The sequence below is a fragment of the Astatotilapia calliptera genome, chromosome 3, assembly GCF_900246225.1.
Source record: "Astatotilapia calliptera chromosome 3, fAstCal1.2, whole genome shotgun sequence".
NCBI lineage: Eukaryota > Metazoa > Chordata > Actinopteri > Cichliformes > Cichlidae > Astatotilapia > Astatotilapia calliptera.
In genome coordinates this window covers 32,994,664-33,020,802 of record NC_039304.1, presented here as the reverse complement: position 1 = coordinate 33,020,802, position 26,139 = coordinate 32,994,664, and the positions used below count along the sequence as shown (strand labels likewise).

Below are 26,139 nucleotides of genomic sequence, written 5' to 3'. Positions count from 1 at the left end.
AGGTGTATGTAAGGAGACCAGGTGGTTTTTTCCACGCAGTTTCACTAAGAGTGGAAGGCAGCGCCGGGGGTGTTACGCCACAATTTGCCAATGGATTGTAGATGCTTGGGCTAACATGTCTGCTGGCACTGTTGTTCGAGCTTTCGCAAAAGCCGGCATCGTTTCCGAGGAGCCGCACGGCACGGAAAGTGACTCTGACAGTGAAGACAGTGAACCTGGCATGTTTGATGGAGATTTAGCGCAGCTGTTCAATTCAGGCACAGAGGATGAGGACTTCCATGGGCTTGATTGATGATAAAAATGTGAGTACCAAACTTTGTTTTGCTCCTGCTTTATTTTTAAATATGCACACTTGTATGCTTGTGTGTTGTTGATGATGACGATTACCGGCAATAGAAATGTGAGTAAGGTACCGAATTCAGGTTTGCTCCCGCTTTATTTTTAAATACGCATACGGTACTTGTATGCGCCCTATGGTCCAGTGCGCCTTATGTGTGTGTTAAATACAGTAAGGGCACACATAACTGAGACTGCGCCTTTTAGCACAGTGCGCCTTATGGTCGTGAAAATACGGTAGTTGCAAAACAAGCCCAAATCATCACCCCTCCACCACTGTGTTTGACAGTTGGTAGGAGGTGTTTGTGCTGATATGCCTGCGCTTGGATTTCTCTAAACATTGCCAGATATCTCCACTTTGGTCTTATCCACAAGAAGTCTTGTCGTTTGTTCAGATGCAACTTTGCAAACCTAAGCCATGTTCATTTTAGAGAACCTGGAAACCCGTCCAAACAAGCCATACTTTTTCAGTCTTTTGCTGAGTGTACTGTCATGAACTTTCCAGACTGATGGGCACTAACAATCGTATCATTGTATTGTGTTAACACACACTTGAATATCCCAGAACTAAACTATCAAACCTTCTGCGTTTACAGAGTTGCTCACACTTGCCGATAACCAGCTTCAGAACTGCACTGAAAGCTTTATTTTTCTCACATAAGTGTACCTCCTAATTGCTGTTACGCAAATTACAAGGAAGACTAAACAGGAAACATCTGATTTTCCATATTCAGACATGGGTCAGGATTGAATGTCTAATAAGCTCCACCCCATTCATTCAATCAAATGTGAAATACTATTTTGTAAATAGATGGTTTATATTTTAAAGCTTTTAGAATTTAATTTTACTTCTTTCCATTGAGTTTTACTCAGAAAATGACTCTATCTTATAATTTGTTATGCAAAAGTTTTAGCTTTGATGATGAGTTTGACACCCCTGATCTAGAAGATTAGAAGCAGTTAAAGCTCTGTCACTGATCTCTGCCACAGTGCAGACAAAGACAGCATCAGTCATTTTGTGGACAGCTATGAGTACATTTATGGCTGGGAGAGCAGAGATTGTGGGGGATTAACAGGATTTTTAGACTAACAAGTCAAAGGTACTTGACGAGGACGTCAGCAGGCAGCAGTTAATCATTTCCTCTCTCGGCTGCTTTTCGTGGCTTTTGGGGAAACAGATGTTTGAGCTCAACCCTTCTCTAGATATAATGGAGCTTTCAGCATTTGTTAAGTGTACAATTTTCTCTCCTGTTCATTACTGTAACATCACATGGGCCACAAACTACACAGCTCATTTGCTCAACTATTTGACTGAATTTGATCCACATTAATGGGACTCTTCAGACAAATCTATTTTAAAACTTCTAGGAAACAAAAAAGTCTACAATACAAAAAGACTAGATTCAACATGATTATATATCTTATACATGATATCTATACACAGGTGAGCTTTTCTTGTCCATTCGTTTGATTTCATTCTAAGGGTCAACCTGATGTTTACTCAAATTTCCAAGTTGTCATTTATTAACCAGCGAGTTAACCAAATATGATAAATTCTACCGGCTCACACTTGGACTGTCAAAGCTTTGGCTTTTCATTGTTTAGCTCTTCCGAGTGCCACTGTTAGGATGGACGGTAAAGTGTTTGTTTATACAGTTTTATTACTGCAATGGATAGTAACAGACGCTGCTTCTGATTCATCATGATTGTGACTGACCGTTCTTGGAGTAAGGCCGACTAACTGTACAGACACTTTCTTCTTTCAACAGGGAATAACTCTTCCTGAGACGATCACTGAGAGTCTGTATTTTATTTAACACACTGCTGCATTTGAGAGGAAACAAAGAAAAGAAAAAGCTTTATCTACAAGCTGCATCAGTCACGCACTGCACACTTCTCCCGGGACCATGCTGTGCTCCTATTTACGTCCCTCTCTCCCTCACATTTTGCCGCTGAGGCTCCTGAGTTCTGCGGCCTCCAGGGTGGCAGCGGTGAAACAGCATGAACTGCTCTCAGACACTCTGGCCTTTGAGGACCCCCGTGCCTTCAAGGTGAAGAGTCTGGGTGAGCTGCTTCGTGCTCTGGGCGTTTTCCGCCTCTGCTCCTTCCCAGCGCTGGTTAATAACTGTGGAAAGGTGAGACTGCGGTTTGTCAGAAAAGCTTCAAAATATACAAATTGACATCTGGCATTCAATCCATTCACTACTTTCCTCTTCTGCTAATTTCAGTTGATGTCGGTGGCACGCACGCTCCTGGGGAAAAGGGGGTTTTCCTTGCTGCTGAGGCCCACTGTGTATGCCCAGTTTGTGGCTGGAGAAAATGAGGCTGAAATCTCACAGTCCATGCAGAAGATGAGCCTGCAGGGAATGAGACCCATGCTGGCCGTGCCGATCGAGGAGGACCTCGGAGAAAGCACCGGGTATGACTGAGTCTAAGAAGTCGCTGAAAGGCTGCTTCAAAAGACACTTTTTAATTTTCACTCAATGTTCCTAGTACTTGGAAGTTTCGCAGCTGCTGGGCAGATTTTAGCCTTCACTACACTTTAGATCAATGCATGTGGACGTTTAGGTTTTTGGGACACTTATTAACTTAACTTAATTGAACAATGATGTGATTTTGAAATACAAGAACAAATAAATACATTTCTAATTTTGCTAGAGACAGAAACACTCATTTAACTGCACACAACCATGAAAGAAACACATCACAAATCACAAATGTGAGAAAAATCTGATGCAGATGTTTTTTGCTTAAAGAGCAGTTGAGTGGGAGAGATTGCTCCCCTCAAAGCCAGCCTTACAAACTCAATAGCTCACTTGTGCAGCTACAAACAATGTCTTTAATATTTGTCTTGCACCTATCAAATATTAAAGACATGAAATAAAATAAAATGTTTGTGGTATTTATTTATTTTGATAAAAAATTAGGCAAAGAAAAGAGTGTCAAATATTCATATATGTTCTGAATTTGGTCAACGGGAATCCAATACACACTGAGAGTCTGATAGAAGCTGTGTTTCCTCTGTGGAAGCTGAGACTGCTCGTAGATTGATGGATTTTTATCTTGAAATCTTGAAATTTCTTCTCAACAGGTTTGCATTAATTTGTACATAATTTCAGACATTTCATACGTTTTTTTGTTTATGTATGTTTCTATGAATTGTGGCTTGTAGACTGTCTGAAGTCTGCAGTATAGGTCCCAGCCCACCTCCTGCCTCTGCATCTCAAGCGTATGAGGACAAAAGTTAAAGGACCTCACACTCAGCTCCAACCCACGACACACACAACTGTGCACAGCTGTTACACCTGAGTGTGAAGTCCACTCTTCGCGGTTCTCATGTTACGGTTTATGGTTTATCGCCTGCAGTGAGAAAAGATACGACGACAACATGGACACCATGCTGGAGTGTGTGCGAATGTCCCACAGCAACGCTTGGAGCAAAGACCCGATGATGCAGCTGAAGATCACAGCGCTGCTCAGCCCAGAGCTGTGTGTAAGGCTTCCAAATCAGAGTCCCCAGTCCTTAATATTATTATTTTTTAGAACAGATGCTCGAGGAGACTTTAAACTTTTTTTTTTTGAGTGGGTGGGTAGGTGGAGGCATTTCTGAGTATTCTGGATGTATGGGAACTGGGGTGTTAACATCAGAGGCTTCAAATGTGTGGGAAAAAAGATAAGGACACACATTTCAGAGTTTGGTGTATCCACAGCTGTTCCAGGTTGTTCTTGAATGTGCAAACCCAGCTCCCCCTACCTATCTGCCTTACCTGTTTTTATTCAGTTTTGACACTGTTTATTTCCTGAAAATGTACGTGTTGTATTAAAGGTAAAACTCACAAACATCATCAGGCAACAGCCATACGATCTGAATCTCCTCATCAGATCAATGGATGGTGAGGTGAGTCCACAATTCAACAAGTGATCCAGTTTCTTAGGTGTCACCTTTCAGTTCCCATATAAAGAAGTTTTGCCTAAAATCGTCTCTTTCAGCCAATCAGCTTCCCCGGTTTAGATGAAAAGGAAGCTGCTCACTTACGATCTGGCCTACTGAGACTCAACAAGATAGCCGAGGTAGGGGAGAGACAATCGAACACTTAACAAATGCTCCCATAGATGGGACCTATTATGCTCACACACTTTTATTCTGAGATTTACCAAGAGTATTCACAGTTTTAACAAATAAAAACAATTTTAAATATGTAATTCATGCAAATATTGGCATTTAGACGGTCTATTAATGCTTGTCTCTGTAATGCCCTCTGCCTAGAAGCCCACTTTGTTCCGATTGGCTGCCCCTCTCCTGACTTAACCAGAACTTGCTGGTTGTAAACTCCACCTCCTCAGTCAGGGCCAAAACTGTAGCTCTGACTGTGCCTGAAGTGATTATAAATGGGAGACCATTTCAAAGTGATGTGAGTTCGGCACAAGTATACAAAAAATAGTTGGGGATTATATTATTTTAAAATCATGCACGACTGTAATTGAATATTTATTAAAGAAAACAGAGAGAAGCACAATACGCCCACTTTGACACATGAAGCAAATTTAATAAGTGTAGATGCAAATTTTGAATGAAATGAATAAAACTTTTTTTAGGCAAGTGTGAACAAAGTCAGAGTCCTGGTTGATGCTGAGTACACCTACATGAACCCCGCCCTCTCTCTTGTCGCCATGGCAATGATGAAGAAATTTAACAAAGATGGTACCTGGATCTGGAACACATATCAATGTTACCTGAAGGCAACTATCTTTATCTTTATTTCTCTTCTCATATTATCATCAAATATCAGACACTTTATGTCACTTGCACTGAGACAGTTAATGGTTTTAATTATAATTCTTTGTGTCTGTGGTTAAATTCTGTGGTTATCAGGACTCCAGGTCTCTCCTCTTAGATGCGCTGTCTCTATCCAAGAATGAGGGTTTCTGTTTGGGTGTCAAGCTGGTGAGAGGAGCCTACATGGACAAAGAGAGAAAACTAGCGATGAAAGAGGGTCACCAGGACCCCATCCATCAGAGCTGGGAGGACACCAATGACAGGTTGGTTAGACAGAAGGAAAATGTCCTGAGTGCAACAGTCAACTATCATTTTTGTTTATCTTGATTTGACTCTTGATACATTTCACGTCTTCTTGAACAGTTATAACGGATGCCTTGATTTGATGCTGGACGTCATATCCCAGGAACCTGAGCGGTACAGGATCATAGTGGCCACTCACAACGAGGAGTCAGTGAGACGAGCCGTGAAACGGTAAGAATCCACAACGACGTAATCGAGGTGGTATGTGTGCAACATATGCATAATGGAAGTGCAGTTATAGGTGAGCCAATGTAAAATCCATACTAGAGTGATAAAGTTGACAAATCAGCAAATGTTTTCATAACTACTTTAAATATAAAAATACAACAAACTGTTAATGTTACTGGATTGTTGTTTAGCTTTGACAGGCAATATCTGGCAAGTTTTTCACGGGCTTAACTCAGATACTCAACTCTGCTGCTCAACCACCAAATGCTTTCCAACAATAAGATTGTTTTTCCAAGTAGCATTGTTACATCCAAGAAATAATCACAAACAATTACTTTTTTTGCAGAATTTATGATACTTTCAACTGTCTTGCAGAGCAAATACAATAAGGATAAAATGAAGCTTAGGGGTGTTCCTTTGGTCTTATGTGATAGAGGTTTATAGATGTTTATTGGTGAGAAAGGTACAACCCTCAAATGTATTTATGACCCCTAAAGGTTGGGAATCACTGCCATTTAATATATATAAATGTTGTGCACATGCTCATCAGAATGGAGGAGTTGGGGATAGAGAGAGATGGAGGCTCAGTGTGTTTCGGTCAGCTGCTGGGCATGTGTGACCACGTCTCCCTTACACTGGGTGAGCTGATTTTCGTCACATCACAGCTTGACTGATGCACTTAACATAACTATTAAATGACTGTCCACGCTTTCATCACCAAAACTGATAAACCTATGCACAATCACTGCCTGAGTGGGTTGAGAAAGGAAGCTATGGTTTTGACTTGTCTGACAATCACACCATCCCATCTCTCCTCTCCCTTCCAGCTAAGGAGGGTTACTTAGTGTACAAGTCAGTGCCCTATGGCTCAGTGGATGAAACGCTGCCCTACCTGGTGCGCAGAGCTCAGGAGAACCACACGGTGTTGCAGGGAATCCGGAAAGAAAGAGACCTACTGAGGAAAGAGCTCAATCGGAGACTCCGGCTGAGTTTAAGGGGAGGCAGCTAACAATCAACCAACACTGAACTCTGCAGTTTCATATTAACGTTTGCAACCAGGAGGTGGTGTGGAAAAGATCTTAGTGGGGAGCACTGTTGTTTAATACACTTTCATATCTCTTGAAGGTGTAATATCCAGAAAGCTCCTGAAAACTACTACTGGGCCTGTTATTTAGCAACAGAAGGTAAACTGAATTAAGCATAAAACATTTAATTAACAATGATGATTAAGGGAGTGGCACTCCAATTTCGTTGTACTCTGTACAATGACAATAAAGGCTATTCTATCATGTTAATGTGTGTGGGCGAACTGAATAAAGATCGGATCATGAGAGAACACTGTATTTGATGGACAGGGTATCAAAAGATTGCTTTTGTGTACTTTAATGTATGAAATGCTTATGAAATGTAATTAAACAAAAGAACATGATGCTCAGAAATGAGGATTTATAAAACTAGACCGAAGAAACGGATTCAAACTTCTCTACAGAGTAAGCTGCTGTTGCAAGATTATTGGGGAATTTAATAAACAACTTTCCACTGCTTCGCCAGAATGTGATTCAAGTTGCTGTGACGCATCGACTAATCAGTAATAAATGTCAGTGGTAGTGACACAGTGACTGTCCCATGGTTTGTATTTACCCAAAATTACCGAAGCACTAAGGCTTGTATGTATGCCACAAAAGATGTAACACTTTGTAATTAACCCTCGACCCTGATAAACATAGACGTTAATGATTTTGAATGTGTGGGGAGGACTCAGTTTTCCACACATTTTTTAAAAATTTTGTTCCACGCTTTAGTGTCTTTGTGCTGAATTAAAAAACAAAAAACCAAGCACCAAAACACACTTTATTATTTATTTGATAAATATTAGTCAATAACACATTTTTATCCCTTAACTGTACTGCCACACTGTAACGTCAGTAATTTCTGTTAGAAATAATAAAACTTCATATTTATTGGAAGTGGAATATTACATTCTGCAGTTGCTGAGACAAAGCAGCACTAGCAGACATTGGAGTAGCAGCAAAACAGTTTTATTGAGGGAGCACGGCCAAGAGCCAAGCACACAAACATGGGGTGTTGATCTTGTTTTGAAATGAAGACCAGCTCTACTGGAAAAACTGAAATCCACAAACTTCAAGCTCAATAATTTCCTTGATTTTGATTCCTGTAACCGCCTCTCTGGTAACCCGACTGCTTCTGCTGGTAAGATTTCTGATCTGCGGTTGTACAAAGACAACAATCATCTCATTAGTGTTCACACAAATTCATTAAATCACAACAAAAGAAGAAAAAAAACAAACAAACCTCAAAACAAATCAAAACACAAAGGTGTTACACTGAAGGACTTTGCATGTTTTCTAGCAATTGCAATTGGACGAATTTAAAATAGCATCTATTGCTGAAAACATAACCCAACCTCATTAACATATGAAACAGGAAACAACCTCAGTGAAATTTAACATACCTCTCTGGTAGGATTGCTTCTGTTGGTAGCCACCTTTCTGATCTGTAATACAAATAAAAGCTCATTATCATCTAATAGCAAGATTAGCCTATGATAACAAAAGTAGACAAAGAAATGGTTCAGAAAGGTTAGAAATAAGTTCCCAAAGTACTGTGAGAACAAGATGAACTTACCCCTGTTGAAGTAACCTCCATAGACGCCCTGTTTGAGGTCAAAGACGCGCTCGTTGTTCTCCACCAAGTTGCCCAGTTTCTCTGCCAACTGCAGAGCCATGTTCTGCAGAGACGTTGGCTCAGTGCGGTGCATCACTACCGTCTGTGTGGGCTGGTCGAGTGACGCCTATTTTGAAGAGAAAAGAGGGGGACCCACATTAAGGGCAGATAAAAAGTAATCACAAATATAAACACTCAAATATAAAAGCCCCCATGAGACTGCTGTGTCTATATTTTCAGTCCACAGAACAGAAACGTCGAGTCCTACCATCAGCTCCTCGTTGATGATCATCTTGCTGATTATGCTGTGGACTGTGGGCATCTCCAATTCAAACATCTCAGACAGCGTAGCCATGCTGAAGGACAGACAAGTGTAGTAAAATTAAGGTTTGGCAGAACAGTGACCGATCATCTTTGGTCTGTGGGGAAGCTGCAGTGGTCTACAGAAATCTGTGGTTTAGTAAAGACTGATGAAACTAATACAGTGGGGCAAAAAAGTATTTAGTCAGCCACCGATTGTGCAAGTTCCCCCACCTAAAATGATGACAGAGGTCAGTAATTTGCACCAGAGGTACACTTCAACTGTGAGAGACAGAATGTGAAAAAAAAATCCATGAATCCACATGGTAGGATTTGTAAAGAATTTATTCGTAAATTAGGGTGGAAAATAAGTATTTGGTCACCTCAAACAAGGAAAATCTCTGGCTCTCACAGACCTGTAACGTCTTCTGTAAGAAGCTTTTCTGTCCCCCACTCGTTACCTGTATGAATGGCACCTGTTTGAACTCATCATCTGTATAAAAGACACCTGTCCACAGCCTCAAACAGTCAGACTCCAAACTCCGCCATGGCCAAGACCAAAGAGCTTTCGAAGGACACCAGGAAAAGTATTGTAGACCTGCACCAGACTGGGAAGAGTGAATCTACAATAGGCAAGCAGCTTGGTGTGAAAAAATCAACTGTGGGAGCAATCATCAGAAAATGGAAGACATACAAGACCACTGATAATCTCCCTCGATCTGGGGCTCCATGCAAGATCTCATCCCGTGGGGTCAAAATGATCATGAGAACGGTGAGCAAAGATCCCAGAACCACACGGGGGGACCTGGTGAATGACCTGCAGAGAGCTGGGACCAAAGTAACAAAGGTCACCATCAGTAACACACTACAACGGCAGGGAATCAAATCCCGCAGTGCCAGACGTGTTCCGCTGCTGAAGCCAGTGCATGTCCAGGCCCGTCTGAAGTTTGCCAGAGAGCACATGGATGATACAGCAGAGGATTGGGAGAATGTCATGTGGTCAGATGAAACCAAAGTAGAACTTTTTGGTATAAACTCAACTCGTCGTGTTTGGAAGAAGAAGAATACTGAGTTGCATCCCAAGAACACCATACCTACTGTGAAGCATGGGGGTGGAAACATCATGCTATGGGGCTGTTTTTCTGCCAAGGGGACAGGACGACTGATCCGTGTTAAGGACAGAATGAATGGGGCCATGTATCGTGAGATTTTGAGCCAAAACCTCCTTCCATCAGTGAGAACTTTGAAGATGAAACGAGGCTGGGTCTTCCAACATGACAATGATCCAAAACACATCGCCCGGGCAACAAAGGAGTGGCTCCGTAAGAAGCATTTGAAAGTCCTGGAGTGGCCTAGCCAGTCTCCAGACCTCAACCCCATAGAAAATCTGTGGCGGGAGTTGAAAGTCCGTGTTGCTCGGCGACAGCCCCAAAACATCACTGCTCTCGAGAAGATCTGCATGGAGGAATGGGCCAAAATACCAGCTACTGTGTGTGCAAACCTGGTAAAGACCTATAGTAAACGTTTGACCTCTGTTATTGCCAACAAAGGTTATGTTACAAAGTATTGAGTTGTATTTTTGTTATTGACCAAATACTTATTTTCCACCCTGATTTATGAATAAATTCTTTACAAATCCTACCATGTGGATTCATGGATTTTTTTTTTTCACATTCTGTCTCTCACAGTTGAAGTGTACCTCTGGTGCAAATTACTGACCTCTGTCATCATTTTAGGTGGGGGAACTTGCACAATCGGTGGCTGACTAAATGCTTTTTTGCCCCACTGTACATCTGTGCTCACCTGATGGAGTCGTATACACTGCTGTAGGTGAACAGATAGGTCCTCAGTGACTCTTCTTGGATTTTCCTATAGAGATTGAAAATGTGATGTCACTCAGGGGTAAAACCGCAAAGAATTCTGGGAACTCGTGGCAAGAGGTACTAGCGCACGCAGGCTTTCAATTGAAATCAGTCACACAGCGATAAAAAGAAACAAAAAATGTCAAGAAGCCGTTGTATTATTAACTGCAATAGCCGGTCGCATGACAGCCACGGGAAGCCGACGGGTAAAGAGATCGGTTGTTATCGGATTATGTCGTTGAAGAGAAATTGTTCGAGTCCTGTTTCCGAAGTAACAAAGAGGCAACGGGTGGCCTGGATTGCAGCCATTCAAAGACAAAATATAACGTCCCAGAACACTCCAGCTCACAGGTTAGTCTGCTCCAAGCATTTCCACAAAGGTCAGTCTGCTGTTGTAGTTAATGCGTCATTTTTCTTAACATAATTGGTGATATAGGTTACAAGAAGGTCTGGTGCTGAACAGAAATTGTTGCGCTATGCTCCTTTATTTATTGTGCATAAATAGTGAATTGTCCTGACACAATATTGTGTTTCGCTTCTGTTATTATGGTACATTGACAAAAACATATACTTTTATTCACAGGATAAAACAGTTGTTTTGTATCACTAATTGCCCAGTACGATTACAGCATACAGTATTATTGTCACTGCTACATTTCTGTGATGCGTACCAGAAATTATTTCTACTACTAATTACTTACCATTGAGCTCAAAGGTCCTATTAATAAACGGTTAACGAATGTGTATTTATGAAGACAATTTGTGAGACTGGTAAACTTATATGTACGATGGTCTTTACTTTCTACACGGTGCATTTCAAGGTCCTGTACCCATCCGTCGGTAAACTGTACCTGGGCTTGTTGCAGTGACCTGAAGTTACTAAACTTCACGAGTGTATGCATTCACTCAAAGAACCGTATAATTATAAATATGAGCGTGGTGAAGTTGGGCAGCACGCTAACGTATTTTGTCCCTCTGTGTGCTCGTAAGGATCTAACACTTTCACTGGTTTGATTTTTTTCCTCGTATCTTTTCTTTGACTTTTCATTAAGTCTGTCTTTGTACGGACCGGCATTGTTCTCCTTCGTTTTGTACATACCTTTTTGTGGGGCAAAGAAAAAGCAAGAATTTATTGGAACCGAAGAATGAACGTTTTGCGGTGCTGCAAATGCTTGCATTTGATGCAGGTACTTGGATTGTTTTGCCACGAGTTACCGGCATGCAATGCGCGAAAGTCACGTGGTCTGTCAATCTCTATTAAAAAAACAAAAAACAAAACATAAGGACGTCTAAGTGGGATTATCACACTGGTGAATGAACCAAGTGATGAACAGGGGCAGTGTATGCTAACCTGACGAGCATCTCGCGTACTCTCTGTGCCTCGGGGAACAGGTCCCAAACCTTACTGTTCATCTTCTCATTGATGATGAAAGAGTGGCAGGTACGCCAGTCTCCCATCTTCATGGCTTTGCTGGCTGCCACCACGTGCTCCCTCATGCTCTCTGGGGGTCCTGGAGGACAAATAAAGCTGTGGTTATCCTCTGTGGATGAAACTTCCTGCTACAACGAGCTCTCGTGATGCGTTTCGTACCTAGCAGGGGCTGTCTCTCCCCGACCCTGAGCTGGTGGTGGAACTGCTTGCTGATCATCCGGCGGCGGGCATCAAACTCATGGGCGGCCATGTAGGGTATTTCCAGCAGCATGGCTGACACCAGGTACACACACTCCAGCAGCTCCAGGTTGATGTGCATGTGGAACGGCACCTATTAGGGAGGATAAACGTCACGATGCATGTGTGTATCATCTAATGGATGTCTGACACATCAGTGTTTTAAAAATAAAGACCCAAACATTTGTCGTTTCATTACAGCCTTGATTTCACACTATTGTGGACACAGGCAGCTGGAGACACCATGGAATAGTTGGCACATTAATGTGAGGTCAAGGCCCATTTAGGGAAAAAACAAAAAAGTAACTAGTCACCAAGTGCACATGAACAATTGTATGAAATCTTCTGGAAATCTGTCCTGCAGCTGTGAGAGAGGGGCCCAAAAATTCACTCACTCACAGAGTAAATCCAGGTTACAAGCAGGTCAACACTGACAGAGAAACCAACATGTTAGTTAGAGTTAACTGCTCTGGTCAGACAGCACTTACTTGTCTTCGCTTTTCAATCTTCTCCTGCTCTGCATTCCTCTCCTGCATGTTCCTCATGAGCAGACCTTGACCCAGCAGCTCCTTGGCACGGCCAGAGGACTGAATGTCCAGCAGTGCATTGTGGGCATCTTTAATCATGCCCTGCCTAAATGCACAAATGCCAAGTTGGACCATTGTTCTGTTGTACAGGATCTGGTAGGAGGAGGGGAAAACGGTTAAAACAGGCGATCTGTATATACAACTAATAGTTAGAGTCAGAACACGTTCATATGAAGAAATAATGATTACGAGTGCCTACCTGTACAGGTGGGTCAGCGTGTTGGATGTTGTCCTGCAGGTGACTCATCAGCATCAGGTCACGTGCCTGGTACCAGCGTGAGTGCAGAGCATGGTGATATATGTGGCAGAGGATAGCACAGGTACGGATACGGTCAGTGCGATCCTTGGCGTAGATGAACTTGCAGAGGCGGTCCATGATCACAGCGCTGTCCTCTCCCTCGCTCTCCTCCTGGTCCTGCTCGGACTACACAACAGAAAATCACTTCAGCACACCATTTTACACCTTATGCATAACATTTCATTAAACATCATAAAAATAGCATCATGATGCAGATGTTTGTCAAGAAAAGAAAGTTCTGATTCTGCACAGTGCCTTCTCTCACCTTGGTCTCTCCCTGCAGGCCCAGGCTGCGTCTGTGAGCTTTGTAGTCAAACTTGTAGTAGGTGTGCATGATTCTGCGCAGGTAGACACGGCAAATTTCTTCTGTGGAGCCTTTGTTCTCCATGTAGGTGAGCAGCCGGTCAACGATGCCACAAACCCTGCCCTCATCTTTGAGATTGTCAACGTATTCTGAAGGAAGATTTAAAAAAAAAGAGAGGAAAGAATAAGCAAAATACATCCATGTGAGCAGCAAATACAGCAATACAAATTTCAAGGGTGATGTAAATCCCACATTTTAGATTGCAACCCGTTAATCCACATTTACAGTCCTAACACATTCACCCTCACAGCAGTTAATAATCGTCACTCAGGTTTTGGCACCACTCACCCTGAGAGTGGGGATCAGTGTTCTGCATGATCTTTGTAAATTCTTCATCCATCCTTTCTACCAGGGTTAAGATGCATCCGCGCACCCTGAAAGGCTAACAAATACACACAAAGAAATGAATACCAGCCCATAGTTCACAAGACAGTTGATACAAATGCAGACAGTTCAACAGCTATGTGAGTGTTTTATTAGTCTAAACTGCTTTCTTTCTTTAAGTCCACAGATTGCTTGGGGTGGATGAGTGGGATCACCTGATCGGAGACGGCCAGATTCTCGCTGTCCTCTGCGATGTTCTCTCCAATGAAGATGTTGTTGTGCTCAAAGAGAATGTCCAGCAGCTCATCTATACAATCCAGACACTTTTTCCACATGTCAGGCTAAAAAAGGAGACAAGCCAGAAGAACCATAACTCAGGAACTCATTCTTTTCAATCCAAAATGTTAAACAGCACAAATAATTTTTGTGATGACTTGCAATTTTAAGATATTTCATGTAACATGAAACACTACAGTAAATCACAGGAACCCTTTTGGTTTTGTTGATACTGTAAGAATTAAAAGCAGTGTCACTCACTTTCATGAAGGCTGCCAGGTTGGGGTTGTAGTCGTACAAGGAGGCAATAATGTTGAACTTGATCTTGACCAGGATACCTTGGCCCAAGTTATTCTCTGCAGCGATGGCTGCCAGAGCATGAAATAGCTCAATTTGAGCCGCCCTGTCAGTGAGGGAGGAGAAAAAAGAAAAAAAGGAGTCAGGATTTGTTCAGGAGAAGAATTTCTCTGAAATTCATATACTGGACATACTTCCACATGACACGCCTGGTTTTACATTGACTGGATATCAACAGTCGTGTGAATACGTAACTTTTTTAAAATATATATTTTTAAGCTTTAGGCTACGTTCACACTGCAGGCGAAAGCGCATCAAATCCGATTTTTTTGACCCTATGCGACCCATATCCGATCATGGTATGACAGTGTGAACGGCACAAATCCGATATTTTCAAATCCGATCTGGGTCACTTTCGTATGTGGTACTGAATCCGATACATATCCGATGTTTCAGAAAGCGACTGCTGTGTGAACGGTCAAGTCGCATTAAATCCGTCTTTTACGTCACTGACACAAGACAGACGCCAATTATCAGCACCGGAGAAGACATCGTGAACGCTTCCTGGCCATCCGGTGAAACTGCTGGGAAGACAACGTTGGAGAAACGTTAACATTTTATTTGTACTGTATAACCTGCAGATTCTGACAGAAATCTGTAACTATCCTTTGAAGCACCGCTCCTCTAAAACAGCAATAAGGATAACTATTACGTTATCTACATTATTATGTAAATAACAAAATAACTTAAAGCAAAAATTGGTTAACATGAAGTCCGAAGTCTTTATATTAAGGCCATCAGTCAAACAATACTGTTTGCTCTGGGTCTAAACAGAGCGCGTTGTGTGTGACGTCTTCTTTTGCGCATGCGGGCCGCTTTGAGCGTTCACACTAGAGTGTAGTGATGGGATTTCCGGCTCTTTTTAGAGAGCCGGCTCTTTCGGCTCGGCTCACTAAAAAGAGCCGGCTCTTTCGGCTCCGAACCGGCTCTTCAGGTTGTTTTGTTGCTTTAATTAATTTATTATTCACAATAATATAAAATTATGCACAAAAGGAATTACTAACGTAAAAAAGTGGTTTTATTTATATATGTTTATATATAAATATATGCGGTGGCCCCTAGAGACAAAATCCTCTATGCTGTTGCATGCTGGGGGAGCAGGCTGAGGGTCGCAGATGCCAACAGACTTAATAAACTAATCCGTAAGGCCAGCAATGTTGTGGGGATGGAGCTGGACACCCTCAAGGTGGTGTCGGAGAGGCGGATGCTGTCCAAGATAAAGACAATGTTGGATAACACCTCCCACCCTCTCCATGACATGCTGGTCAGTCACAGGAGCTCGTTCAGTGAGAGACTGAGATTACCGAAAAGCACCACTGAACGACACAGGAAATCTTTCCTGCCTGTGGCCATCTCCCTGTACAACGCATCCACTTAACACACTGTTTACTGCTACAACTACACATGTTTCTTTTCCGACTATTTATTTATGAGTGACTTATGTATGTATGTATATATATGTATATATTGTACTATTCTTAGTGTATTGTCTGTCTTGTCTTAATGTTGGTTTAAAATGGAGCACTGTAACAAAAAATAATTTCCCCCAGGGATCAATAAAGTATTCTGATTCTGATTGATTCTGAAAACACGTACAAACTCCAAAACACATTTCTAGCATGAACTGAACTTCCAAAGCAGAGCTACTAGATCACTTAAATTACACAATTGAAAGCATGTGTGTATTGTTTGTGTATTTATACACAGGCACTCAAATATATTCAAATAATTTAAAAAAAAGTTCATCTACCTGTTACTATCACACACCAAATCCGGTCGTTGGGTACTTGCTGGATTGTGTAGCCACAAGATAACAAAAGCTAAACACTGCGCCCAGCATCCTGGAGCACTTCTGTTGTCTTTTGTAAGTGTTTTGAGTTTTTACGTGCTTCGGAGTTTGTACGTGTTTTTACGTGTTTTGGAGTTTTTACGTGTTTTGGAGTTTGTACATGCTTCAGAGTTCGTACGTGATTTGAAGTTTGTATGTGCTTTGTCTCTAGGGACCACTGTAAATATACTTTTATTTATTCACGCCACATAAAATGTAATAAATAAATCATATAATACAAAAATCAACTATTCACATTTCAACTTTTAACTATTTAAATTTTCAGCTGTTTCCTTTTACAAAATTAAAGTGAAAACAACACAAAACACTGCAAAACACAATTAAATATAAATTATAATATGAAAACAAAAAGAACATGCACATTCTGTCATATGGGCCCGCATGAATCCGCACTTTCTGAATCCTTTATCATCTGCAACCGAAAATAGTTGTGGATGATTACTATACCTTTCTAATGTGACGTTGTTGTCCCTGGCTCTCTTTCTCTCTCTCTGGCTCTGTTCTTGTGCTACTGAGTGTAACTACCGCCCCTCCCCCCTCTGCCCAGCGTAAAGCACAAGGCTCGCGTGCAGAGTGAAGCGGAAAAAAGTGCGAGACAGAGGCTGAGAGAAAAAAAAAAAAAAACATGAGCCGTCACGGCTCGCGATAAGGAGCCGGCTCTCGTCGTTCACGTCAAAGAGCCGGCTCTAAGAGCCATTTCGTTCGCGAACGACCCATCACTACTAGAGTGCGTTTGCTGTCGCATTTTATTTGTAGTGTGAACGAGCAGACAAAAAAAATTGGATTTGATCAAAAAATCGGAACTGAGCATTAAGACCTGCAGTGTGAACGTAGTCTTAGTGATAAATGCAGTCGTACCTGTCTGTAGGGCTGGGCCATATTATACCGTTCACGGTAATACCAGTATAATGTTAGGCAACGATAGGAAAATGAAATATCGCGATAGAATATGAGTAAAACGCGCATGCGCAGTGCCTTTGTTTTCATACGCACATGGCCGATTGTTGAGTGAAACAGATGAACCAGAATTGGTTTGTAAAAATGGTGCAACTTCTGTGATGTGGAACTGGTTTGGTGTTTGTCCGTCAGATACACGACAAAGCACATTTTTTTGCAGAACATGCAAGCGGCCGTCGTTATTGTCGTATTTGTCGGACTAAGATGCTCTTAAATCTGGGAGTAATCTGGGTCCTAAACTCCGTGGACTTCAGTTCAAACGAACACTGCAGCATCACTGAGCGTTAAAAACTGTCTAAATTCTTTCAACTTTAATAAAACGATCAGCATTGCTGCCCTACCAGGTGTAACTATGAAGTTTAACTTCCAGGCATCCATGAAAACAAAATGTATTACATTTAACAGAGTTAGAAGTTAGCAGGAAGCTAGCGGAAGTTAGCTCGCTAGTTTCGCTAGTTACCTAAGCATGATATAGCATGTTCTGACTGAGAGATTTCTGAAAAAATTCAAACGTATAGCTCTGCTATCACTTCCAACATAAATGAAGACAGGAAACTAAACAGCAGTGACGTTTGTAGGGTTACTGAAGTTGGGCTAGCTGGTATATAATGATGTGCTACGTAATCGCTAGCGACACAGCTATGTTAGCATAACATAAACAGTGAAGCTGGAGGAGGAACACTAACACTTTTCCACCTATAAAAGTTAACGTTAAAGTTCCTGATAGTTAGAGACAAATGCAATCGCATGGCAGGGTGCTGTAAACGGACCAAACTTCAGTCAGGAGAACAACTGAGATAATCCATCCACAATACGAGGTTAGTCATTAATGTGTATGAATGTGAGAGTGAATGAATAGTGGTATTGTAAAGCGCTTTGGGTGCCTTGAAAAGCGCTATATAAATCTAATCCATTATTATTATTATTATTAATATACTGCAACAACATGGGAATAGAGCAGCTGCCAGAGAATTCAACATTAATGAATCAATGGTACAGAAGTGGAGGAAGCAAGAAGAATGAGTTTAATAAAGTTTGATTTATCTGACTGCTTTGTTTCGCTTAATGTGCCTTATAATCCCGTGCACCTTATAGTCCGAAAAATACGTACTGCACCTCTTTTTAACTTCAGTGGATATTATATATGGTTATGCTCAGGATATGTCAGCCCATTTCTACTGGAAATGCCTTTTGGTTAAACTTTCAGCAAGGAATTTGCATTTGCACTGTTACATTTTTATAAAGCTTTAATGTACATAAAAACCAGCTTCTTATTTAAGTGAAAATAAATGGAAGGTTGTCTTTTTGCGCTAGTAATGTTGTGGAGTTGTATTTTGTCTCGCATCAATTATATCGTCGGTTATATCGTTATCGCAAATTTTCAAATATATATCGTGATAAATATTTTTGGCCATATCGCCCTGGTCTACCTGTCTGTTCCCTTTTTGCCTCTTGCTTGCAGGATCTCATTCAGCTTCTTCACCACCACCGCTGTGTTGATCTCGGTGCCTTTAGCAAACATTTTGGGTTTCTCCTGAATGGTCGCAATGGGGGAAAAAACAAACAAACTTAAAATTAAAAATACAAACAACGTGTTGAATAAACTCTTAGAGGCAAGTTTTTCTTTTTACAGTCATTGATTTTGTTAAATTAGCCAGACAATTGCATGTTGATTTTATCACTGTCATTACTATAAATGAACACGTCGGCACTGAAACACAAACAAGCTAAACTAAAATAAGAAGCAGCACCGGTGCATCTATTCTTGTCCGGCCGGCATCAAGTCCAAACAGTTTTATATTACCATCTGTTCTTTACCTTAACCAGAGGTACTCCTCCCTTAACCTTCTCCCAGCCTCCCCCGGCCTCCTCGCCTCCTTCCTCCTCAGCCTCCTCCTCAATTCGTTCTTTCTGTTTGAGCTTCTTCTTCCTCTCCTCCTTCCTGACTCCAGGCTTTTCAGTGTCCTGGGCTCTGAGGACAGACACAGTGTTTGGTAACAACACATTCACTCTACATGACTCTCTCTGCGGTAAAATTTGACTTAAAATCTAAAAAAGTGTTTCAAAAGTTTTCTGAAGTATTTAGAACTTGCATACATTTTTTTGTGCAACACAAAATAGAGAAAAACTCACTTCTTGAGGAAGAGCATAGACATGGATGAGGTCTTTCCTTCTTCCTTATCAGAGGTTTCACCGCTGCTGCCTGACTGGTCTGAGCCCCAGTCTTCATCATCATCATCGTCATCATCTTCATCAGAGGAAGAAGACTCATCCTTAGAGGGAAAAACTCTAAATCTTAGCTCAAGTAACTGTACAAGTATTGTGTCTTTCCCACCAGATCTTCCGCTTTTCTTGCTGTAGTTTAGTTAAATGACCTCTTACCCCAGATCCCTTGGCAGACTTTAGAAACTTTGTGGCTTCTGAAGGCGCCTCAGGCTTTTTCTTCAAGAAGGACTTTGATGACACCTCTCCTTCACTGTCAGAGGACGAGCCTTGTGGACCAAAAAGACAAATCAGACGATGCTGGCTCCTTTCCCCTCAGCACCAACACACATTGATCATCTCATCATTTGCAGCTAATCTTTGTACAGCACGTGAAAATGTGACTGACTGAAGCACAGAATGAAGTAATGAAAGGGGGCAAAAAACTCTTAAACTGAGTTTTTAAGTAATAATGTACAAAGTAAACTTCATAATTTACGTAAAACATTCTAAACTTCATTAGTTATAACTGATTAATCTGCTGCTGGAGTTTCTTCTGAGTAGATTAAAAACAGTCAAAAGTTTCAACCGAACAAACTTTTAAAATCAGCTTAGTTTTTGCAGTTAAACTTCAGATTCTGTATAATATATGTATAATGTATAATATATCATGGAGCTGGACCTTCAACAGTCCTTTTTAATAAGCCCATTTTCACTGGCAGCCTACAGGTTGATGTACAAGAATGATTGATCACTCATGATGAGACTTGACACGTGCACTACACATAGACACATTTCACCTATGCCCCTATTGAATCCTATGCTTTCCGGGTTGAATCCTTTACACATAACCTGTATAAACAACCAGCTCACCAGAGTCCTCTGGCTCCTTCTCCTCCTCCTCCTCATCTGCAGACTCCTGTGGATTCTAGCAGGGAGAGAGAGACAAGATATTCTGATAACTGCTTTTTTTAAGGCTGAAATTCGTATAAATTCTAATACACCAGATTAAATAACACCAGAAGGAAGCTGCTCAGCACATTGACAGTCTTTTGACCACAGAACAGATCTGATGAGACCTAAGTTTACACCCCCCCCCCCCAGAGATTCATACAATGCATAGAAAATAAACATGAAGATTTAGTCTTTGACTTTACCTCCTTGTATGCTGCTATTTCTGACTCAAAGTCTCTGTTGTACTTGCGGATCTTCTGACGCAGGGTGCTGAGAGCTTTTGCATTGTTCTTGTTCATCTTCTTCTTCCCCTCTTTATCCTCCCAAAGCTGTAAAAATAATGTTAAGTATTTGATTAGGACAAACACAATGACAATTAAATCATTAAATTGCAGTTTAATTTTTTGTCCAAGCTACTAACCTGGTTCAAGTAGTCCTCCAAGTCAGCCAGAAGGCGGATATAGAAGGGAGGAACACCCTCTTTATCCACTATATTCTTGCTTTTAAGGAAGGCTCGACAAAGCTGCTCAAACTCCTCCAGACATTTGGACATGTCTCGAATCTTCATAGCGTTGCGGATAGTCTTTATGAGGTTCGTCAACTCTTCAAACCTAAGATTCAAGAATAAATTTAGTCAAAAGAAAGAAAAAAGGGGCAAAATTTTGTATAGACTTTAAAGTTGTGACCTTTTAAAAATACCACACCAACCTTTTATCTTTGGCGCTGCGCACCACTCTTTTTGTGTCCTCCTCATCGTCGCTAAGAAGCAGCGACCTGTGAAAACCAAGTGCACAAGTCAGATCTTTACAGGAAGAACAATGTGTGTGATGAGCTTGTGATGAGATTTATTCCAAGTTTCACTTACTGCTTGAAAGTGGCTCCGGGTGCCTTAGGGGTGATCTCATCGGCAGATGAGGACTCCTCTGACTCACTGTCAGACCCAGTGGCAAAAAATCGAGACATTGCTGAAGGATGCTGCCAATCTGTACAGAAAGTAATGAGTGGTATTACAAAGATGCAGCTCCAGAGTCTACATATGTTCTATCAGCACACATTCAGCTGACAAAGATAATCACTGTGCATCTAGGGCTGGGCCATATTATACCGTTCACGATAATACCGGTACAATGTTAGGCAACGATAAGAAAATGAAATATCACAATAGAATATGGGTAAAACGCGCATGCGCAGTGCCTTTGTTTTCATACAGACATGGCCAAAAAAGCACGGCGGCAACAGAGAATGATTAGGGGGAAAGTGGATTGTTGGGTGAAACGGATGAACCAGAATTGGTTTGTGAAAATGGTGCAGCTTCAGTGATGTGGAACTGGTTTGGTGTTTGTCTGACAGATACACACAAAGAACATTTTTTTTTGTAGAACATGCAAGTGGGCCGTTGTTATTCCCGTATTTGTCAGACTAAGGTGCTCGTAAATCTGGGAGTAATCTGGGTCCTAAACTCCGTGGGCTTCAGGTCCAGCATCACTGAGAGTTAAAAACTGTCTAAATTCTTTCAACTTTAATAAAACAATCAGCATTGCTGCTTTACCAGGTGTAATTATGAAGTTTAACTTCCAGGCATCCATGAAAACAGAATTTATTACATTTAACGGCGTTAGAAGTTAGCAGTAAGTTATGGGAAGTTAGCTCGCTAGTTTTGCTAGTTACCTAAGCATGATATTGCATGTTCTGACTGAGAGATTTCTGAAAAAATTCAAACGTACAGCTCTGCTATCACTTCCAACATAAATGAAGACAGGAAACTAAACAGCAGTGACGTTTGTAGGGTTACTGAAGTTGGGCTAGGCAGTATGCTATGCTATGTTAGCATAACATAAACAGTGAAGCTGGAGGATGAACTCTAACACTTTTCCACTCGATAAAAGTTAACGTGAAGGTTCCTGATGGTTAGAGACATCTGCTATCGAATGGCAGGATGCTGTAAACGGACCAAACTTCAGTCAGGAGAACAACTGAGATAATCCATCCACAATACGAGGTTAGTCATTAATATACTGCAGCAACATGGGAATAGAGTAGCTGTGATAGAATACAGCATTAATGAATCAATGGTACAGAAGTGGAGGAAGCAAGAAGAATGAGTTTAATAAAGTTTGATTTATCTGACTGCTTTGTTTCGCTTTAATGTGCCTTATAATCCTGTGCACCTTATAGTCTGAAAAATACATATTTTACTTTTTTATTTGGCACACTGCAGTATAATGTTGCAAAGCACCTCTTTTTAACTTCAGTGGTTATTATACATGGTTATGCTCAGGATATGTCAGCCCATTTCTACTGGAAATGCCTTTTGGTTAAACTTTCAGCAAGGAATTTGCATTTGCACTGTTAAATTTGTATATAGCTTTAATGCACATAAAAAAACAGCTGCTCGTTTAAGTGAAAATAAATGGATGGTTTTTTTTTTGCGCTAGTAAAGTTGTGGAGTTGTATTTTGTCTCCCAGAAATTATACAGTCAGTTATGTCGTTATCGCAAATTTTCAAATATATATCGTGATATAAATTTTTGGCCATATCACCCTGCTCTATGTGCATCTATTTAAAAAAAAAAAAAAAAAAAAAAAAAAAGAAGCTGATGCTTTAAGTCCCTTAATCACAAAGGGGGTCACCACACTGTAGTTTGGGAGATTAAAAAAAGAAAGAAGAAAAAGACTGTATTCCCTTCCTTATGCATCCTGAAAGGGATTTGTGTCCATTCTTATTAGTGATCAGGGATCTTTTGTTCATTAAACTTGAACCACACATAATCTGCTACAGGGTTTCCCAACCTTGGCACATATTTCACATTAGAAAAAAGAAAATCACACGGTACCACACAAAAGTGTCACAAAAAGCACATTGGTAATTTTCCCCCACGCGCCAGGTATAGTGTTTGTCCCCTGTGTGATATGACCAAAATCTCTTATCCCAATATAAGACGTCCCGATAATTATATAAATCACAAAAACTTAACATTTTCCGTAAATTCTGTGAATCTCGGGCAGCTCGACTCACGTGAAGTGTTTCTAGCTGGGCGTTGTGTACCTGGAGTGGAGTGTTTTAACTAATGCATGAAACTATACATTTTTAGACATAAGTTGTAACGGCCGCTGTTTTCTTTGTGAGTATTTATTACACAGCGTTCTGCGGATAAAAGCCTATTCTAATGTTTAACTCTAAGGTTTATTCTTTACCACCTGAACTGCTCTTTTTGGCTTCTCATCCGTAAATGCTCTCCAAACCTTTTCACGTGATTCAGTTTATTTTCAAAAGTCTCAAATGGATCTTTAGCTTTATTGTGAAAGGTTTATGTGGAACTAAACCAGCAGACGCAATGGTTTTACCATCGTTGTTGCTAACGACAAGGCATAAAAACAGGCGCTTGTCCATCCATAGTATGGTTATATTAAATATATGAGAAAGATAGAACTTTAATAAATTAATATAGCCACTACAGTGACCATCAAAACGACGAAAAAAATATTGCCGTAAACAGTTCATTTTGCGACACCACGAAACAAACGATAGCGTAAAATGAAACGATAGAAGTTTTTATATCGTCATCCGATATATATCATTGTATCAAACAGCCCTAGTCCCCAGTATACATTTTTTTGCTTTCTTCTACCACTACTCATGCTAGGGCCTTCATCCGGGTTGGGATTTTCTCCAAGACCCAGGTCAGACTGACTACTTTTTCTTTTAAAACATAGGGCCGATGTCCTGCAGGTTTTAGATGTGTCATTGATCCAACACAGCTGATTTAAATAGCTAAATTACCTCCTCAACATGTCTTTAAATTCTCCAGAGCCCTATTAATGGACTAATCATTTGATTCAGGTGTGTTGACCCAGGTACTAATCAGGTGGAACCAGACGATCTTCCACGGCACACCAGTTGGGAAACACTGGTCTACTATGCAACTCCACATTTGAAAATGGTAAATCCATTCAATATACTCAAACACATAAATAAAAATTTCTGGCTCCATATAGAGCATAGGTGTCAAACTCTGGCCCGCAGCCTAATTACATTTGGCCCACGAAGCCATACCAAATTACTACTAGAGCTGGCTTACTGGTATTATACAGCTAATATATATATTGTTTAGTATTAAGCTTTGCTTGTTCCATATTCAGTTTTTCAGAAAAACTTGTCTGAGTCCATAAGAAAAGATTCATTCTTATATCTGGAGGAAGATTTTTTTTTCCCCCAATAAATATTAATGTTAGCCCGCGACTTTGTTCCAGTTTTGAATTTTGGCCCACTGTGTATTTGAGCTTGACACCCCTGATATAGAGGGTGTTTTATTACTTGGACGGCGTTAAACACCCGCCAAGAATAAAATGGTAATGATGATGATGATGATGATGATGATGATGATGATGATGATAATAATAATAATAATAAAAAACCTGGGACAAATAATACTGTAGGTTCCACTAAAAGTTGCTAACGTGATGGCCTATAACAGTGCTAAAGCCTTTAATTTCACCCCAGCTGCTATCTGGTTGGCCAGTATTAGATAGTTATTGATGCAGCAACCGGCAAACAAGGAACCGGCGTTTCTCCAAAAGTTGATTCTGTTCATCTGGACGTAGCGTTTTCGATGGGAGAAACGTTTCATCACTCATCCAACTGACTTCTTCAGTCTCCAATGTTTCTCTTTTCTTTTGCAACTGTAGTGTGTATGATGTTTTAATTATTTTCCAGAAAAAAAAAAAAAAAACGTCCACCGGACTTAGTGCTGACGCTTACATGCGTCTATACCGCAGACTATTTGGCTAATGCCAGCATACAGGCTAAACAGACTGGATTAGAGTGAACAAAGCAAATGAAAACCAAATTGCAGTATAGGTTACACGCCGTGCCCAAAATGCTTTACGCCAAATAAAACCAAATACAAAAAATACACAGCAGCTAACAAGGGTACAAGTTAACTGTATCATATCAGATAACGGAACACAAACGTGCCGCGGGGTTGTTGCTAAGCTAACACCCTAACAAGAAAGCATGGGGTCTCCTCGTTTGTGCAGCCGGTAAATAAGCATCGCTTAGTCACACACTCTTATCTTAAATCTTACTGAGCCAAACTCACCTACGACCGGGTGAAAGTGATGTTTCGTTTAAACTGTTTTAAAATCCAGTTTTGCTGTATGAGCAGGCACAGAAAAGGCGTGCGGCACAACTGTTACTCGCGTGAGGACAGGAAGTGTGCTGACGTCATCACGCAAAAGGAGGACCCGGCCTTCACGGTCTACCTGGGCCGGGTCCTTCGAAGACCGAGAAGGCCGGAAGTGCGAGGCTGTGAAATTGGATAGTCTAGCCTTCAGATTTACGTCACCGCTGTCTCGGTTAGTGATGGTAAATTCGATTCTTCTTACTGAATAGAGTTTGAATGAGTCATTTGAGTCACTGAGTCAGTTGACCAGAGTGCAAAAAATTTACATTTTCACTCAAACTTAATTTGTTTCTCTTTTCATGTATATCCTACTGCTAAGATGGGTGATTGAAAAAGAAAAACAACTATTTTTATAATGCAAAAAATATTTTTTTTTGGCGTTTGTAAACTCAATCTCCTCAGTCAGGGTCAAAACTGTAGCTCTGACTGTGCCTGAGGTGATTATAAAAGGGAGACCATACCAAAGTGATGTCAGTTTGTATAGAAGTATAGAAAACATAGTTAGGGATTACATTATTTTAAAAACAGGCACAACTGTAATTGAATATTTATGGAGAAAACGGAGAGAAGCACAATAAGCCAACTTTGACTACATGAAGCAAATTTAATGAGTGTAGATGCAATTTTTTATTTTTAAATAAAAAGTGATTCTTTTTAACAAAGATGGTCTCTGGATCTGGAACACATA

At 40.8% G+C, this 26,139-nt stretch overlaps 2 protein-coding genes across 3 annotated transcripts; one reads left to right on the top strand and one right to left on the bottom strand.

Annotated features, from left to right (window-relative positions):
* The first annotated feature begins 1,876 nt into the window (after positions 1-1,876).
* Positions 1,877-6,836, top strand: prodh2 (proline dehydrogenase 2). Of its 2 annotated transcripts, XM_026162925.1 has the most exons (11): positions 1,877-1,971; positions 2,106-2,471; positions 2,565-2,755; positions 3,703-3,829; positions 4,163-4,234; positions 4,327-4,407; positions 4,933-5,076; positions 5,210-5,376; positions 5,477-5,587; positions 6,135-6,223; positions 6,412-6,836. In XM_026162925.1, the coding sequence occupies exons 2-11, from the start codon at positions 2,244-2,246 to the stop codon at positions 6,591-6,593; spliced, it is 1,392 nt and encodes a 463-aa protein (XP_026018710.1). In that variant the 5' UTR covers positions 1,877-1,971; positions 2,106-2,243; the 3' UTR covers positions 6,594-6,836. The 2 variants fall into 2 exon arrangements, with proteins under 2 accessions (XP_026018710.1, XP_026018711.1); XM_026162926.1 differs by lacking the exon at positions 1,877-1,971 and having other exon boundaries at positions 1,978-2,471.
* Positions 6,837-7,429: 593 nt separating this feature from the next.
* On the bottom strand, positions 7,430-25,590 carry LOC113019315 (eukaryotic translation initiation factor 3 subunit C). The gene is made up of 23 exons (XM_026162924.1): positions 25,368-25,590; positions 21,134-21,251; positions 20,977-21,042; positions 20,690-20,879; positions 20,472-20,597; positions 20,188-20,242; positions 19,495-19,604; positions 19,246-19,385; positions 18,931-19,084; positions 18,543-18,646; positions 14,211-14,352; positions 13,889-14,014; positions 13,638-13,731; positions 13,251-13,438; positions 12,887-13,111; positions 12,589-12,780; positions 12,023-12,194; positions 11,783-11,942; positions 10,373-10,438; positions 8,538-8,625; positions 8,231-8,396; positions 8,058-8,099; positions 7,430-7,809 (listed from the first exon to the last, which is right to left on the bottom strand). The coding sequence occupies exons 2-23, from the start codon at positions 21,229-21,231 to the stop codon at positions 7,733-7,735; spliced, it is 2,781 nt and encodes a 926-aa protein (XP_026018709.1). The 5' UTR covers positions 21,232-21,251; positions 25,368-25,590; the 3' UTR covers positions 7,430-7,732.
* Positions 25,591-26,139: the final 549 nt, after the last annotated feature.